General features: G+C 45.1%; 1 protein-coding gene across 1 annotated transcript in view; it reads left to right on the top strand.

Annotated features, from left to right (window-relative positions):
- The window catches only part of LOC121284707 (cytochrome P450 4V2-like), a 55,351-nt gene that overhangs the window by 16,511 nt on the left and 20,527 nt on the right, over positions 1 to 18,313 (top strand). The window contains exon 7 of the mRNA XM_041200264.1: positions 15,575 to 15,763. Coding sequence (XP_041056198.1) covers positions 15,575 to 15,763 — 189 coding nt within the window. The remainder of the gene's footprint in view (positions 1 to 15,574; positions 15,764 to 18,313) is intronic.

Genomic DNA, 18,313 nt, shown 5'->3' with positions numbered 1-18,313 from the left:
TTCAAACCTGGGTCCCCAGGGCATTACCCTAGGTCTCTGGATTACTAGTCCAGTGACAATACCACTACGGTATCATCTCCCCGAGGGGGAAACTACTGATTCCAGAAGCTTAGAATCTCAGTAACACTTTTAAGATTTTAAAATTAAAAGATTTATGAACAAGAAGAAAAAATACTTGAGCATACAAGAGTAAAATTACACATTAAAATAGTCTTACAAAACATTCCCCCAAAAAATCTGCTTGGTTAGAACACACAAGTAAACTCCTTGGTAACAGCTCCCTTTAGATTTTTAACCATAAAAATCTAGTAATATTACCCAAGGCAAAAACCCCTGTCAATTTAGTAAAGGTAGAGCAGACGACTTCCCACTCCCACTCTGCTGTGGAAATCCAAAAGAAAGGTTGCTTTCAAAAGACTTTTCTGCCTTGAAACTGGATGATTGCTTCAAATTCAAATCCTTCACAGTTTTTAAGCACTCCAGCACACAGAAGTTGTCTTCAGTGGATTCTCCCTCGGAGCCACCACAACTCAACTAAGTATCTTGCTTTAAATTTTTTTTACCCTTTTGTAGGTTCCATTCCTCCCAAGCACTCCTTTTAACTCAGCTTTTCCAAACATAAAAATCTTTCATGTTTTCCATTTGCCTCTACTTTCTGGTCAAATAAAATTTAATAACCTTCCCTTGTTTACTTACAGCATCTTTTTAAGTTGTAGAAGTCCCTTGTCACTTCTAAACTCTCCTTTGAACTTTAAGAGCTGAAAAGTCAAGTCCCTACCTATCATCTAATGCAAATTTAAAAACCTAACCTATTTACTTTTAAGTCCACTTCACCAGAGCCTCTCATTACAAGTTAGTTATTTACCTTTTCATCTCTCAGTTCCTACAGACAAGCTGTCTTTACTAACCTTCCACCAATTTAATTAATCATGTTCTCCCCCACACTCCCACACAGCCTTCTTTACAGAATACCACCATGTTCTCCAAAATCACATCCCTCTTCACAGTGTGGAGAATGTTACCTCTCTTGCTGTGCAGTGGATTGTAGTGTCATTTAATAAGGATTCCCAGTGTGGAGCTGCAGTGATGTTAACAAGCAACTAGTCATATATAAGAATTCTCTTAGCCAACCAAGAAATGAAAAGCTATAAAAACAAAAAAACTGCGGATGCTGGAAATCCAAAACAAAAACAGAATTACCTGGAAAAACTCAGCAGGTCTGGCAGCATCGGCGGAGAAGAAGAGAGTTGACGTTTCGAGTCCTCATGACCCTTCGACAGAACTTGAGTTCGAGTCCAAGAAAGAGTTGAAATATAAGCTGGTTTAAGGTGTGTGTGTGGGGGGCGGAGAGAGAGAGAGAAGTGGAGTGGGGGTGTGGTTGTAGGGACAAACAAGCAGTGATAGAAGCAGATCATCAAAAGATGTCAACAACAATAGAACAAAAGAACACATAGGTGTTAAAGTTGGTGATATTATCTAAATGAATGTGCTGATTAAGAATGGATGGTAGGGCACTCAAGGTATAGCTCTAGTGGGGTTGGGGAGCATAAAAGATTTTTAAAAAAAATTTTTTTTTTAAAATAATCGCAATAGGTGGGAAAAGGAAAATCTTTATAATTTATTGGAAAAAAAAGGAAGGGGGAAACAGAAAGGGGGTGGGGATGGGGGAGGGAGCTCATGACCTAAAGTTGTTGAATTCAATATTCAGTCCGGAAGGCTGTAAAGTGCCTAGTCGGAAGATGAGGTGTTATTCCTCCAGTTTGCGTTGGGCTTCACTGGAACAATGCAGCAAGCCAACGACAGACATGTGGGCAAGAGAGCAGGGGAGCAGGGTGGAGTGTTAAAATGGCAAGCGACAGGGAGGTTTGGGTCATTCTTGTGGACAGACCGCAGGTGTTCTGCAAAGCGGTAGCCCAGTTTACGTTTGGTCTCTACAATGTAGAGGAGACCACATTGGGAGCAACGAATGCAGTAGACTAAGTTGGGGGAAATGCAAGTGAAATGCTGCTTCACTTGAAAGGAGTGTTTGGGTCCTTGGACAGTGAGAAGAGAGGAATTGAAGGGGCAGGTGTTGCATCTTTTGCGTGGGCATGGGGTGGTGGCATAGGAGGGGGTTGAGGAGTAGGGGGTGATGGAGGAGTGGCCCAGGGTGTCCTGGAGGGAACGATCCCTACGGAATGCCGATAGGGGGGGGTGAAGGGAAGATGTGTTTGGTGGTGGCATCATGCTGGAGTGGGCGCTTGTCGCTTGCCATTTTAACACTCCACCCTGCTCTCTTGCCCACATGTCTGTCGTTGGCTTGCTGCATTGTTCCAGTGAAGCCCAACGCAAACTGGAGGAATAACACCTCATCTTCCGACTAGGCACTTTACAGCCTTCCGGACTGAATATTGAATTCAACAACTTTAGGTCGTGAGCTCCCTCCCCCATCCCCACCCCCTTTCTGTTTCCCCTTTTTTTTTTCCAATAAATTATAAAGATTTTTCTTTTCCCACCTATTTCCATTATTTAAAAAAAAATTTAAAAAATTTTTTTTTTTTAAATCTTTTATGCTCTCCCCACCCCTACTAAAGCTATACCTTGAGTGCCCTACCATCCATTCTTAATCAGCACATTCGTTTAGATAATATCACCAACTTTAACACCTATGTGTTCTTTTGTTCTATTGTTGTTGACATCTTTTGATGATCTGCTTCTATCACTGCTTGTTTGTCCCTACAACCACACCCCCACTCCACTTCTCTCTTTCTCTCTCTCTCTCTCCGCCCCCCCACACACACACCTTAAACCAGCTTATATTTCAACTCTTTCTTGGACTCGAACTCAAGTTCTGTCGAAGGGTCATGAGGACTCGAAACGTCAACTCTTTTCTTCTCCGCCGATGCTGCCAGACCTGCTGAGTTTTTCCAAGAAATGAAAAGCACTGGCCATTCTTGGGTTCTTTGTTGAACCAAGGTATAAGTAATTGGTACTTAATCAGTGAGTGTCAGCAGGATATGCAACTGAGATCATTGACATACACACGCTCAGATACACATTCTAGTAGGATTTGTTAGATGGCGTTTAGGCACAGGAACTGTTTGATTTTTATTTCCCCCTCTTTATTTCCAAGCATTGAGGGCGCTTAATCTGATTAAAGTGTCAGCTGAGATCAGGTAATTTAACACTGCATAAGTACTGGTCCTGTTACCTACCTGGTCTGTTCACACTGTGTAGTCCCTGCTATTAATTGGACTGATAGGGAAGAATTTTTTAATGCATCTATTGTTTTTTTTCGGCGTGTCAAAATAGTGCAAAATGATCCCACCTCCCTTGATAGTTTATGGTAGCTCATGAGGATTTTGTTTGAATATTGATGTAAGCGATAGGTATGTCAAATTAGTGAAGATTAAGACTATGTAGAATTGCTCTGAAAAGAGCAGTTGTTATCTTAACAGAGTTCCTTAGAACTGGTAGGCCTTGACGGCTCAGCAGCATAATTTGCCTGTCATTTGGAGCAATGACTGGAACTGGTGATAGAGGTAATAATACATAGTGGAGGATCGGAATATGGGTGGGATCTTACTGCTGATTGGTCATGTGTTGTGATGGTTCAGTACGTTACCATTCTTGCTGCTGATTGCAGGTAAGCTATGGAGATCTACCAACGTCACATTTATGAGAAGCCCGCTGCCTTGAGGCAGTGACATCTGGCCACCCTTGCTCAAGAAATATTTACCATCCATTCTGCACCAATCAGCAACAAGGGCAGAGTACCCTGCATGAAACGTCGAGACCTGTCAATTTAAAAAAAAAAATCATTCAGGGAATGTGGGCTTTGCTGGCTGGGCCAGCATTTATTGCTCATTCCTAATTGCCCTTGAGAAGGGGAGGTGAGCAATGTTCTTGAACCACTGCAGTGCATGTGGTTTAGGAACACCCACAGTGCTGTTAGGGAGGGAGTTCCACAATTTTGACCCAGCGACAGTGAAGGAACGGCAATATATTTCCAAGTCAGGATGGTGAGTGACTTGGAGGGGAACTTCCAACTGGTGGTGTTCCCATCTGTCTGCTGCCCTTGTTAGTGGTTGTGGGTTTGGAAGGTGCTATCGAAGGAGCCTTGGTGAATTCCTGCAGTGCATCTTGTAGATGATACACAATGCTGCTACTGTGCGTTGGTGGTGGAGGGGGTGAATGTTTGTAGATGTGAAGCCAATAAAGCGGCTGCTTTGTCCTCATCCAGGCAAGTCGGGTGTATTCCATCATCCTTCTGACTTGTACCTTGTAGATGGTGAACAGGCTTTGGGGAGTCAGGAGGTGAGTTACTCATCGCAAGATTTCTAGCCTCTGACCTGCTTTTGTAGCCACAGTATTTATATGGCTAGTCCAGTTCAGCTTCTGATCAATGGTAACTCCCAGGATGTTGCTAATGGGGAATGCAGTGATGGTAATGCCATTGAACGTCAAGAGGTGATGGTTAGATTCTCTCTTGATGGAGAAGGTCATTGCCTGACACTTGTGTGGCGCGAATGTTACTTGCCACTTGTCAGCCCAAGCCTGGATATTGTCCAAGTCTTGCTGTATTTGGACATGGGCTGCTTGAGTACTGAGGAGTCACGAATAGTGCTGAACATTGTGCAATCATCAGCAAACATCCCCACTTCTGACCTTATGATGAAAGGAAGGTCATTGATGAAGCAGCTGAAGGTGATTGGGCCAAGGACACTACCCTGAGGAATTCCTGCAGTGATCTCCTGGAGCTGAGATGACTGACCTTCAACAACCACAACCATCTTCCTTTGTGCTAGGTATGACTTCAACCAGTGGAGAGTTTTCCCCCGATTGCCATTGACTCCAGTTTTGCTAGGGCTCCTTGATGCCACACTCGGTCAAATGCTGCCTTGATGTCAAGGGCAGTTACTCTCACCTCACCTCGGGAGTTCAGTCCTTTTTGTCCATGTTTGAACCAAGGTTGCAATGAGGTCAAGAGTTGAGTGACCCTGGCAGAACCCAAACTGGGCATCAGTGAGCAGGCTATTGCTAAGCAAGTGCTGCTTGATAACATTGTTGATGTCCCCTTCCATTACTTACTGATGATGGAGAGTAGACAGATGAGGCGGTAATTGGCCGTGTTGGATTTGTCTTGCTTTTTGTGTACAGGACATACCTGAGCAATTTCCCACATAGCTGGGTAGATGCCAGTGTTGTAGCTGCACTGGAACAGCTTGGCTAGGGGCGTAGCAAGTTCTGGAGCGCAAGTCTCAGTACTATCGCCAGAATGTTGCCAGGGCCCATAATCTTCGCAGTATCCAGTGCCTTCAGCCATTTCTTGATATCACTTGAAGTGAATCGAATTGGCTGAAGACTGGCATCCATGATGCTGGGAACCTCTAGAGGAGGCTGATGATTGTAGTAAATGCTTCAGCCTTATCTTTTGCACTGATGTGCTGGGCTCCCCCATCACTGAGGATGGGGATATTTGTGGAGCCACCTCCTTCAGTGATTTGTTTAATCGTCCACCACCATTCACAACTGGATGTGGCAGGACTGCAGACCTTAAATCTGATCCGTTGGTTGTGGGATCGCTTAGCTCTGTCTATCACTTGCTGTTTATGCTGTTTGGCAATCAGGTAGTCCTGTGTTATAGTTTCACCAGGTTGACACCTCATTTTTGGGTATGCCTGGCACTGCTCCTGGTGAGCCCTCCTGCACTCCTCATTTAACCAGTGTTGATCCCCTGGCTTGATGGTAATGGTAGAGTGGGGGATATGCCGGGCCATGATATTACAGATTGTGTTCGAGTACAATTCTGCAGCTGCTGATGGCCCACAGTGCCTCATGGATGCCCAAGCTCGAGTTGCTAGATCTGTTCGAGATTTGTTCAAAATCTATCCCATTTAGCACAGTGGTAGTGCCACACAACACGACAGAGGATATCTTTGAAGGCACAACAACAACTGTGCGGTGGTCACTCCTACTGATATTGTTGTGGACAGATGCATCTGCTACTGGCAGGTTGGTGAGGATGAGATCAAGTATGTTTTTCCCTCGTGTTGGTTCCCTCACCACCTGCCGCAGACCCAGTCTAGCAGCTATGTCCTTTAGGACTCAGCCAGCTCAGTCAGTAATGGTGCTACTGAGCCACTCTTGGAGATAGACATTGAAGTCCCCCACCCAGAGTATGTTCTGCACCCTTGCCACCCTCGGTGCTTCCTCTAAGTGGTGTTCAACATGGAGGTGGACTGATTTGTCAGCTGAGGAAAGCGGTACGTGGTAATCAGGAGGTTTCCTTCCCTATGTTTGAACTGATGCCATGAGACCTCATGGGGTCCGGAGTTGATGCTGAGGACTCCCAGGGTAACTCCCTCTTGACTGTACACCATTGTGCCACCACCTTTGCTGGGTCTGTCCTGCCGGTGGGACAGAACATGCCCAGGGATGGTAATGGTGGTTTCTGGGGCATTTTCTGTAAGGTATGATTCTGTGAGTATGATAATGTCAGGCTGTTGCTTGACTAGTCTTTGAGACATCTCTGCCACTAGCCCCTATTTGTTCTTCTAAGGATCCCTTTTAAGGCAACAACTGCTCTTTTCAGAGCAAATTCCACGTGGCCTAACTGTAAAATCATCTTGCTCAATGTTACCGCTCTCACCAAGAAATGCTTCAAGCAACTTTTAAGTGAAGATTGTAATCCAAATCAAAAACATGGTCATATATTTGCTACTTAAACTGCTTAATTCATGGCAGTGGCCCATTAAACAGGTAACTGATTGCACCGTCTCATTGATTCTTTGTGGCAAATATGGTGTGGTCTTCACCTGTATTCACACCGAATTGGTGCCTTCACCTAAAAATAGTTGTGGTTGGCACTGATTTGCAAATGGATGAATATTAATTGTTTGGTGCACAATTTATTAGCTGTAGAGCACTTAAATTTTAGTAACTTACTTTTACCATGGCATCTTTGGGAAAACTGATACTTGGAGGTAGTAGATTCATGGGAGTTTTCCAATCTCTTGCTGTAACTTCAGTGGGAGATCAGGGAAAACCCTGGAGAAAGGCAGAAATGGCTGTTTATGCCTCCTGCCTAGCTAGGGTTTCTACAGATCTTCTCTGAGAATTATTATGGGTAATTGGGGCACTCCTATGGGAATTCCAGGCATTGGTATATGCTGATTTGTTGGAAAGTTTTGATGATTGTTGGATGCTATACAAAATAGGAGCATAAGTAGGCCACTCAGTCCCTTGAGCCTGCTCTGCCATTCAATAAGATCCTGGCTGATCTGTTTATGTTTCGAATCCCACATTCCCATCTACCCCTGAAGATCTTAGATCCTTATTAGGCAAGGGAATCAATCTATCATTGTCTTAAAAACATTCAGTGACCCCACCTCCACCGCCTTCTGAGGCAGACTGTTCCAAAGTCACACAACCCTCGGAGAAAAAATTCCTCCTCATCACACCAAAAAGTGTGACCCCTAATTTTAAGAGTACCCCCAGTTCTGGATTCTCCCACAAGAGGAGATATCCTTTCCGCATCCGCCTTGTCGAGACCATTCAGGATCTTGTATACCTCAATCAAGTCACACCTCACTTCTAAACTCTAGTGGAAACAAGCCCAGTCTGTCCAATCTTTCCTCATAAGAGCTCATTCCAGGTATCAATCTAGCAAACCTCCTCTGAACGGCCTCCAATGCATTTACATCCTTCCTTAAATAAGAAGACCAAAACTGCGCACATTATTTGAGATGTTGGGTGGAATTTCCCAGATTTGCACTAAACGCAGTAGCAGGCAAGTAAAATGATGTTTTGCCTCCCGGCTGCGATGGCGGGTTTTTACACCGTATCGTCCCAAAGCCACCACATTATTTATGCACTCCTGGGAAACACGCCATTTCCATGATGGGTGGGCTCTCATTTGCCCATCCGCCATCACCCTGCTGCCACATCACATCAGGCGCCATAGTTAAAGTCCAGCTGTGTGTGCACATCTGTGCTTCCAGACCACGACTGCTGCAGGGAAGACATGGCCCTGACAGGCAAAAAGACTGCAGCTCTCTGGTTCAATGACACGTCACTGAAATGCCTTTTGGATGCCGTGGAGTCCCACCAGGATGTCCTCCACCCCTGCTCTGGCCGCAGGATGGGCAGCAACTTAAATAATCTGGCTTGGGAGGTGGTAGTCAGTGCCAAAGCCCTTCAAAAGAGGACAGCCACCCAGTGCCACAAGAGGATGAATGATCTCTGTTCCGCCAGAGTAAGTCACTCTTCTCATTACTCTCAACTCCCACACTCACAAACCCATCACACATCCACAGGGCCCTTATTCACTGCCAGGTCAAGGGACATCTCCATTCACTCTTTCACACACACCTGCATTATCCTCATCCCGTCCATGGGACCACTCACTGCCCACACAGGCCAGGCATATTTATCATCTGGCCTGGCAGGTGTCCTGCTGACACTCTTTCCATCTCTATTCATGCAGAACAAGCTGGTGCACAACAAGAGGGAGAGGTTGCAGACCAGTGGAAGAATGCCTGAAATCATGGTCCTCACTGACTTTGAAAACACAGCCATCCAGCTGGTCGGCGATGACTAGGACCGGTCCTGTGCTGACAGTGAGGTCAGCGGCACTCTACCAAGTGAGGATCCAGCAGTGCAACATCTATCAGATAACCATGCTGTGACGGTCAGTCCTCTTTCACAGGCCGCTGCCATGCACTGATTATCTCCCCTTGCTTTCACAGGCACATCTGGGAAACAGCCAACAGAGTCCATGACCCAGGGCCTCCAATCAAGCCCCAAAGAAACCTCTGTAGAGGAATCTGGAGGCACCCTCCATGAAGTCCTGTCAAAGCGCTTACCCACGTCCTCCACCAGCGCAGAGACACACGCCTTGGCAGGACGTAGCTTTAGAGTAGCCTAGGAGTCACAATCTGGTGAGCACATTGCACTGTCTGATCCACAGCAGTTGGTAACAGGGACTTCCCAGGTCCCCCGGCACTTGGAGGACTGCTGGAGGCCAGAAATTTGAGTCCAAGTCAGATGGTGAGATTCTGGACTTGGTCATATAACAGTTGCTGGAGCTGCAAAGGCAAGCTCAGGAACATCAGGAAGGGATGTCCACTGCACTCCTCAGATTGAAAGGCACAATGGAGGAGTCTGTCCGTCTCCAGGCTGAGGTGATGGTGCCAGCATGCCAACACACTGAGGTCAACACTGGTAGGATGGCAGCCATCATGGAGACCTTATTCCAGGACATTGCTCCTGCACTGCTGCGTAGGCTCAACTCCATCGTTGATGCCATAGTTGGCCTCCAACAGTTTGTACGCGAGAGGGGTGCTGGGCAACTCGATCTTGCTCCAGCTACCCCTTCTCAAGGAGACAGCCTGGTGCCCTTGGGCACCCATAGGGAGGAGGATCAGTAGGCGCATACTCCAGGGCCATCCACCCAGGTGACTCCGGGAGTGTCCAGCCCATCCGAATCCCCCCTTCCTGTGACCTCACCAGCTCCAGCTCCACAGGCCGAGGAGGGTGTCATTGCCACACGGCAGGATCCCGAAAGCAGGCAGCCTCTAAGTCATGGCCCTCCAGAGGACGCCCACAAGGACATCACAGACAGTCAGCAGTCTGACTCCACCACTGCTGTGGATGTCTGGGGAGCAACAAGACATAGCAGCAGGGTTAGGGAAGTCAAGAAGAATTAGTTGCACAGCCTGAGCATGGGTGTTAATCACTTGTACATAATGTTCACCGTTGTCAATAAACTCCTAAGAATGTCTCCCTGCCTATGGCTCCTTGTGCTGATGAGCAGTGTGCGTGTCACTCGGATGTGAAACCTTTCTGCAGAAGATAAAAGGCAGGTGTCTCAGTCCAGGGCCTCTTCCCTGTGCTCTGTGCAGCCTTCAGACCACAGTGATGGTCCAGCCTTACACTCCCTGGACACATTACTGATGCTTGTACCTCGGCGGTGCTGGTCACTGCTGTCAGAGGTCTGTCATTCTCTCTGTGTGCTCTCAGCATCTTTAAGGTGGGGTTGCCCTTCCTCTCTTCATCTATGACCAGTGACACTGTGCTCCTGAAGGGCTCAGGTGCTGAAGGCGGATAAAGGATCAGATAGTTCTAAAGTTTCATGGCTGCGTCTCTATGATATGACCCTGATCACAGAGTGCAAACGATCTGCCCTTGGTCAGACAGGAGTCAGTCATTCTCAGAGGCTATGTGAAGATTTATGGAGTGTCCTCACTGCACTTCGTCATCATCCTCCTGCGATCGTGCGACTATTAGGGCCATCACTCCGTCTTCATGACAGGAGCATTATCACAGAGGGTATTTGTGCTGTCATAAGCTAAACTGGAGTCAAATGTTCACAAATGTGATGTGAGGATCTATGGGGTCACCTCACTACATGTCGTCATCATCCTCCACAAATCTAGCAGCTATGAGGGCCTCACGAGCACCTGCCTAATCTGGCCAGTGCGAGGGCCTCATTACCGTCATCGTCGCCTCCGAGGACCTCCTCATCCTCATCCCTATCAGTGGCATCCTCCATTGGAGGAAACATGCAGCTCCTCCATCATCTCCTCAGCCAGCTTGTCTCCCTGTTGGAGCGCCAGTTGTGAAAAGCACAGCAAGCATTGACGATGTGTGACACCCTCTGTGGACTGTATTGCAGGGCTCCACCAGACCAGTCCAGGCACCGGAACCACATCTTCAGCATCCACCAAGTTGTGAGTGGCAGCATGAGCCTCATTGTAATGTCGCTCTGCTGCGGTCTGAGGCTGCTGCACGGGTGTCATCAGCCATGTCCCCGAGGAGCCATCCTTGCAGCTTATGTGGACCCTGGAAGATTCCAGGGATCTGTGACTGACTGACTGAGGATGTACGCATCGTGCATACTTCCTGGAAACTGTGCCTAGACCTGCAGGATGTGTTTCTGGTGGTCACACACCAGCTGCACATTCAGCTAATGGAACTCCTTGCATTTGATGTACCGTATGTTGCTATGGAGCTCTGAGTCCCACATGAGTGCAATCGATCACACCCTGCACCTATGGGAAACCTGAAATCTGGGCGAATCCAATCGCTCTTGCATCCTGGCTGTCCTGGTCCCAGGCGAAATGCACAAAGTTGTGTACCCTCACAAAGATGGAATACATGAGCTCATGGATGCATTTTTGGCTGGAGGCTTGAGAGATCCCACAGAGGTCACCTGTGGAGCCCTGAAAGAAGCCACTAGCATAGAAATGGAGCGCCGTGGGCATTTGCATGGCCACTGGCAGTGGATGCCCTCCACGTCTCCGTGGCGCCAAATGCTGATGTAGCTGGCAGATGTAACCAACCTGTTCCCTGGGCATTCGCAGTCTTAGGCGACACTGGCTCTCGGTCACCTGCAGGAATTAAAGGTGGCGTCTATAGACCCTGGGTATTGCTAGGCATCGGCCTGCGATGGCTCGCCGTGGCTTTTGGGCGGCATGTGTAGGAGCCCTAGCCATCCCTTCTTCTTGAGGTTGCTGTTCCTGCCTCTGCGCAGCCAGGAGCTTCAGTCGCTCTCTCCTTCATCGTCTTCGTGCTCTGTAGGCCATCAGGCATACAGCTAGTTCACCAGGCTCTGTGATCCTGATGTACTACTCCTGCAGGATGAAAGAGAGAGAAGCGTGGGTTAGCATGGGTGTACTAAAAACCTGTCCTGGTTAAGTGTGACAGACCCTTAATGTTTCCTGGAGAGTGCCGGCCACCACTTGAATGGGCAGAGATCAGTGCGCTGCAAGGCTGTACTGTTAGCTTGAACCATGGGGGAGACTGGTCCAAACTGGGATGCTGACGTTGCAAGACGCTGTGAGTGCCTCCAGCAGTGACTGCTACAGGGCCAGCTTTAGCAAGGAGATTGTACAACGTGTGCAGTCGTCCAACTGTTCTGCAATCCACTAAAATGCTCATGAATTTGCAATCTGTGTTGGGGGGAAGCTCTGGAGCACTTGGTGACACTTTGATGCCTCTGTATTGCTTGAGTGGGCAGATAAGTTAGGAGCCCGACTCCAATCAAATCAATGTGGCTGTGCCTGAACTGCCTCAGTTGTAGAGGAGTGGTCGCTTTATACAAATTTCCTGAAGGGAACTCGGAGGTGTTACCCCAAAACAAAATGAGCTTTTTTCCACAGTAATGTTTAATGTGGCACCTTATCAAATGCCTTCTGGAAATCCAAGTACAGTACATCTACAGGCTCCCCTTTACCCACAGTGCACATAACTCCTTCAATGAACTCCAATAAGCTGGTTAAACATGATTTCCCTTTCACTAAAACACGTTGATTCTTCTCGATTATATTGAGCTTTTCTAAGTGCCCAGCTATAACCTCCTTTAATGATCGATTCTAACACCTTGCCCTTGACAGACATCAAGCTAACTGACCTATAGTTTCCTGTTTTCTGCCCCCCTTCTTGAATAGAGGGGATATATTTGCTACTTTCCAGTCTGATGGAAACTTTCCAGAATCTAGTGAATTTTGGAAAATTAACATCAATACATCAACTATCTCATTAGCCACCTCTGTTAGGCCCTAGGATGGGTCCACCTGGACCTGGAGATTTGTCAGCCCGCAGCTCCATCAGTTTGCTCAGTACCATTTCCCTAGTGATTTCAATTTCAGCAAGTTCCCTTCTCCCTTCCACCATCTGATCTGCAGCTATTACTGGAATATTTTTTGTATCCTCTGTAGTAAAGACAGAAGCAAAATATTTATTCATTCCATCTGCAATTTCCTTATTATCCACTATTAACTCCCCATTATCACTCTGTAGAGGACCAACACTCACTTTACTTATGCTTTTCAGAACTTGAATATTGCTGAAAAAGGAGGCATGTCGAAGCTTTTTGTCTTGCGCTCATCAGGACGCTTGCAAGAATACCAACACAAGGGGGAAAACAGCAATTTATCCTGTATGTGAAGAGAGTGCTGATTGGTTGGCAAGACTCTGATTGGTAGAAGCGTTGCTTTGGAGAATGCGCCAATGATGGTGACCCAACAGTTAACTGCCAAGTGTTGTTTGACATTTAAACCAGGCAGCTTGACCCTGATTGGTCAAGGTATTGCCCTCAGGAATGAGTCAGCTGAAACATACTGAAACATATACACACACTGCTTGTTTCAGCTAAACACAATAAGTGACAGCCATTCGCTGGTCAAGGCATTGCCCTGAGGAATGAGTCAATCAGGGTCAAGCTGTCTGGTTTAAATTTTAAAAAGTGCTTGGCAGTTAACTATCAGTCATCATCACTGGTGCACTCTCCATGGAAATGCCTCTACCAGTCAGAGCCCACTTAACAACCAGTCACACTCTTTTCAGATACAGTATAAATTGTTGTTTTCCCCTTTTTTATTGGTATTTTTGTAAAGTGCCCTGATGAGTGTAAGACGAAAAGTTTTGACTTGTCTCTTTTTTAAGCAATACTCTTTTCTTTTTTGAATACCTGTAGAAACTCTTGCTATCCGTTTTTATATTTCTAGCTAGCTTCCTCTCATAATCTAATTTCTTTCTCCTGATTAACCTTTTAGCCATTCTCTGCTGTCCTTTATATTCTGACCAACCATCTGACCTGCCACTCATCCTTGTGCAGTTATTTGCTTTTTCCTTAAGTTTTTGCTGTTCTAAAATTCTTTAGTTCATCACAGATAGCAGGTCCTCCACTTAGAATTTTTCTTTATAGAAGGAACATACTTATTCTGAAATGTCCCCTCAAATGTCTGGCACTGCTTCTCTATTGATCTATCCCCTAGCCTAGTATCCCAGTTCACTTCAACAAGCTCAGCTTTCATCTGTTTCAGATGAAGTTACATTGTTCGCCATTGTGAGATTTGAACTCTTGATCTTGGGGTTACAAACCCAGTACCATAACCACTTGGCTATTTAGGCCAAGCTAAAATTCAACACAGATCAGGAATTGAACTTGCAACCTGCATGGCTTAATGCTACTTTAGGTGGTGCCTTTACTCATTGGGCCATCAGGAGCTGGTAAAGACTTCACCAGGACAAGCATCATAGTTTGCCATTGTGAGATTTGAACTCTTGATCTTAGGGTTACAAACCCAGTACCATAACCACTTGGCTATTTAGGCCAAGCAACATGTTTCCATCTGCTTCAGATGAAGTTACATTGTTTCATAGTTTGCCATTGTGAAATTTGAACTCTTGCCCTTGGGGTTCCAAACCCAGTACCATAACCACTTGGCTATTTAGGCCAAGCTAAGCTCAGCTTTCATGTCCACATAATAGATCACGTTGTACAATGATGTAAACTGAATTGTTGCATGCAATCTCGTTAGTAATTTGATTTAATAATGCTCCATTTCAATCTAGCCAAATCTCTCTCCTCTCTTTGAATAATGGTAGGACAAGAAGCACTTGTTGCTTGTCCAGTTGGGCTAGGGTTTTAAAACATGAGCGCTTTCCATGAGTCAGCCTGGTTAATCCTGATATACTAAGTTTTTTACTGTTCTGAAACTTACTTTGGATGCTCAGCTTCAGCAAAATCTGACAAGCAAGTGTTTGTATCTCCCTAAACCAATGGAGAAGTAGGGTGAGAAAAGATAAAAGATCTTGTATTTAAAATAAATACTTAGCCGATTGGAATAGATAAGTTAAAATAAAAAGACACCAAAGTGGAGCGGGGGCTGGGAGAGGGTAGAAGTTGCATCTTGGGTCACACAGGTAAATGGGGTCATTTTCATGCTTTGATTCCCAACAGGGATCCTTGTCTGATCTTACATGTACAAAACTCATGTGAATTGTTGTTATGATTTTCCAACTATTATTGTGACGTGGAATGCACTGCATGAAGGGGTGGTGAAAGAAGATTAATAACTTTCGAAAGGGAATTAGATTAGATTGAGGTGAAACATTTGCAATTCTATTGGGAAAGAGAGTGGATATGGGACTTATTGTACAGTCCTTTCAAAGAATCAGCACAGGCATGATGGACCAAATGGCACAGGCATGATGGACCAAATGGCACCCTTCTCTGCTGTAAGAATCTATGGTGAGTTGGAAGTGTTTATGAGACAGATATCACAGGAAATGAGTGTGACATCTATAAGCGGTAGACAATGAAAGAAGACTACTATGTACAGTATTCAAACTGATATCCCATGGTGTTGCTGATGGCAACGCTCAGGTTTGGCAAGATTAAAGTGTTAAGTATCATTGTAAAGGATGTTGATTTTTCAACATAAGGGTGGGTGGCTTTGAGAGCACTACAAATGGACCAAGCTCTGTCAGTTCTTGGGTGTGGGATTACTGATCCATCACTCTTCTAACTAGGTCCCTGGGGTCTACTAGAAGAGGGAGGCAATCCCTGTACTCTAGTGATTGTACCCTCCAGAGAGGTAGTGTAAGAGCATCGTCGAATCTGAGTTGGCTGGGGAGGGGTCTTGGGATCTGTAGCATTAGGCAGTAATACCTTGGAAATTGCTGCCAGCTGGCAGCAATAGAAAGACAATCTAGGTCTATGGATTTGTGAGAACTACAATTATTATCCATTCTAATCACTTGATAAGCCTACTTCTAAGAAAACTCATTTGTTGTTTCTTATTAGGTGATTGAGGAGAGATCTTGTAAAACAGAGAATGCTGAAGAATTTAACCATTCTGATTCAGACTCTAATTCATGGAGGAAAAAGAAGCGCAAGGCCTTTCTTGACCTGATTCTCAGCACAACTGATGAAGGTGGAAATAAGCTGAGTCAGCAGGACATAAGAGAAGAGGTGGACACTTTTATGTTTGAGGTAAGATATAGTATTCAGTGAAGTGCAAAACAGTTTTATACTTTAATTGATGCAATTAATGCCTCCAATAAATAGTGGATCATTTGTTTATCTGCTAATATTGACCACTGAAATTTCCAGGCTGCAAATAACATTAATATTGTTTTAAAACAATATTAAAGGCCAATTACATCATTTTATTTGCAGATTGGTTGAATGGCTTCATTTTAGAAAGGCAAAGAGCATTGAATTAACAGTGTTTAGAAAAATATATGGCAGGATTTTTCGGATGGCGGGGTTTCCCACCCCACCACCTGAAGAGCTGGCAGGGAATGCCAATTAGAGCAGCTCTGCAACCCGCCGAGGGGCGTTAATTGGCTGGTGTTGGGATCCTGTCCTTCACTTGAGCATAAATCCAGTCTGAGAGCTGCTGGCTAATCAGATTGGCCGGCAGCTCTGAAGCCCCAGCAGTGCCAGTGGCAGCAGTGGCCTGGACTGGGACTACAGGCAGTCTTCAGATTCAAACTCTTGAGTCCAGGACCAGGTAAGAATGGGAGGTCTTACAGCAGGGAGGAGCGGTGAGGCGAAGAGGCAGGGGGCTGCAGGTCTTGATGGAGAGGCCAGGGTGGGGAGTGGTGGGAGGCGGCCAATGTGGAAAGGGGGCCCTTGAGGTAGGTGCCACCCCCTCACCCTTCCTGTGCGAGGCCTGAGCAGGGTGGCCTGCTGGACTTCCCTCTTGCCAGCCTTAATGTTGAGGCCGGGCGAGAAGCAGCTCTTTGGTCAATAATTGGCCTCAATTGATGAGACGGTGGGCAGCCTGAGGCACATGTAAAATTGTCAAGGGAGGGTAGCGGGAAGGCCGCCCGGGGAATCTTAGAGTCACCCTCCAAACTCGCCAGTGGTGACCGTAAAATTCTGCCCATGGTTGGTGTGGAATTGATGTCCAATGTGCCTGTTTCTACTGACATCATTTCAAGTAAAAAGAGCATCTTAAGTGTAGAAGAATATGAGAGACTGTAGGAAAATAAACATTTGCTATGGAAGTGACCAGTTAAATGGCAATTGATCGTCAATATAGATAAATGAGAAAAAGGTAAGTTTTGTGGTGGGGAAAGAGAATAAATTGCACCTCAAATAGTAGCATGCTCATTGGGGTAGAGAAATAGAGATGGTTGCAGTTGGAGAAAAACCTGAGGGGCGAATTGATTTGTGGATTTTACATATGTGGCCAGCAAATACATAGGAAAGGAGGCGATGATGACTCAGCACAGGTTATTGGTTAGACCACAGTTAGATTAGTGTGTGCAGGCTATCAATGAATATTGAAGCCTCAAAAAAGGCTCAGTGCAGATTTACTAGAAAATATTGGCTCTATTGAATACAGCCGTAACTTTTCAAATCTCTAACCACAACTTCTTTCTAAAGCCCTGCAATAAAACCTCAACTGCATTCACTAAAACAGAGAAGGTTAAAGAGGAACTAATAGAAATGTTTGACGTTTTTGCAATGGTTTGAAAGGGTAAATTGTGATAGGTAATTCTTGTTGGGTATTGAATGAGTGACAGATGGACATAAATTTACAATCATAGAAGAAATATTTTCAAGCAAAGGATTATTGGAAGATCTAATGTGATTCCTCAAATTGCTATGCAAGTAAAATATTAGATGAAGACCCAAAGTCAAAAACTTGGTGTGAATGAGAGAATAAGCGAATGGCATTAGAATTGGTAGGTCCATAGGAGGAAATAAGTACAGGCACAAAGGGCTGAATGGCCTGTGCATTTTTTTGTGATTTTGATACTTTAAAGGATGTTGTCTGAAACTACATGAATTTTGAAAATGATTGTTGTGTGATGGATCAGTATAGGTTACCTCTTCCCCACAGAAGAATCAGACTGATAAATAGGGGACTGGGGGATAGGGAGACATCTGGCCTGTCAGCACTGGTTTTTAACTTGCTCAAAAGTTACAGAAAATGTTACATTTGGTATCTGTGATTGGTAGTTTATTTATGTAAATATCTTTGTCTGTCTCTTTATATCTTTAGCTTAGTGTGTACGTCTCCCCCGATTCTCAGATGTCATAATTCAAAAACTGTTGTTTTCTATTCACAAAATACAGATCAGATCAGTTTATGATTGGAAGCTTTCTCTTTGTTTTCAGAATCCTTATTTTTATATTTTTTTTATCTTAGAATTCTTTTAAGAAAAATAATTGTAATTAGGATGAGGAAAGACAAGCTGTCTGCCTATCTCTTATATCTGTTGTTCATTCCTCTGGTATCTACAAAATGCTAGTAATTGGAATGTTTGCAATTTCTAATGATCAAAAAACTCAACTGATAATTAGAAATTTTCAATGGTGAACTTTTTTTTGACAGAACCCAAATTAGGATGAGGCCAAATGTAGGGGGAAAATTCAAATTCAGTAGGATTGCAAAACGGGCAGTAGCAGATCAGACACCCAGTGTACACTCTGGAAAGGAAAACTATTCAAAGTGCTTCAGGATCAATTGGTCACATCATGAACAGTGGAAAAAAGATGAATATTTCTTTAGAATCAAGACAGTGG

The sequence above is a fragment of the Carcharodon carcharias genome, chromosome 1 (genome assembly GCF_017639515.1).
Source record: "Carcharodon carcharias isolate sCarCar2 chromosome 1, sCarCar2.pri, whole genome shotgun sequence".
Taxonomy (NCBI): Eukaryota; Metazoa; Chordata; class Chondrichthyes; order Lamniformes; family Lamnidae; genus Carcharodon; species Carcharodon carcharias.
The sequence above is the reverse complement of the archived record's forward strand: the minus strand, read 5'-3'. Positions and strand labels throughout refer to the sequence as shown.